The sequence below is a fragment of the Petaurus breviceps genome, unplaced genomic scaffold (genome assembly GCF_028583685.1).
Source record: "Petaurus breviceps papuanus isolate PSGF00001 unplaced genomic scaffold, PetGlider_PUasm1.0 138, whole genome shotgun sequence".
Lineage (NCBI taxonomy): Eukaryota > Metazoa > Chordata > Mammalia > Diprotodontia > Petauridae > Petaurus > Petaurus breviceps.
In genome coordinates, this window is record NW_027185694.1 from 30,688,570 (window position 1) to 30,689,146 (window position 577).

The 577-nt window shown below is 51.8% G+C and overlaps 1 protein-coding gene across 2 annotated transcripts in view; it reads left to right on the forward strand.

Moving 5' to 3' along the window:
• The window catches only part of ATP2A1 (ATPase sarcoplasmic/endoplasmic reticulum Ca2+ transporting 1), a 17,479-nt gene that overhangs the window by 13,943 nt on the left and 2,959 nt on the right, over positions 1-577 (forward strand). For both annotated transcript variants that reach the window (XM_069063947.1, XM_069063943.1), the window contains exon 16: positions 189-409. In XM_069063947.1, coding sequence (XP_068920048.1) covers positions 189-409 — 221 coding nt within the window. The remainder of the gene's footprint in view (positions 1-188; positions 410-577) is intronic.

Genomic DNA, 577 nt, shown 5'->3' on the forward strand with positions numbered 1-577 from the left:
AGAGAGACAGAGACAGAGAGACAGAGAGACAGAGACAGAGAGAGAGAGAGACTAGCATGAGGAACAAGAAAGATACCGGGAGGACAGTGAAGTGGGATGTATAAAACAGTTGGATAAGTGGCATGTGTTGTTTGAAGCTGGTCAGTTCTGGGTTGCTCTGAATACATACTCATCTCCTCACCCTGCAGACAGGGGATGGAGTGAATGATGCCCCAGCTCTGAAGAAGGCTGAGATTGGTATTGCCATGGGCTCCGGTACTGCTGTGGCCAAGACTGCATCTGAGATGGTGCTTGCAGATGACAACTTCTCCACCATTGTGGCTGCCGTAGAGGAGGGCAGGGCCATTTACAACAACATGAAGCAGTTTATCCGATACCTCATTTCCTCCAATGTTGGGGAGGTCGTCTGGTGAGCCACTTTGGTGAGGGGGAGTGGGGAGGGTCAGGAGCTGGAGAAATAGCACATGTTCAAATGCAGTATATGGGGAAAGAAAGGGAAGTCCTCCTCTCCTCAAAAGAAGAGAACTGGTAATGAGAATGACTGACTTCTGCCCCCCCCCCCCCCCCCCCCCCCCCC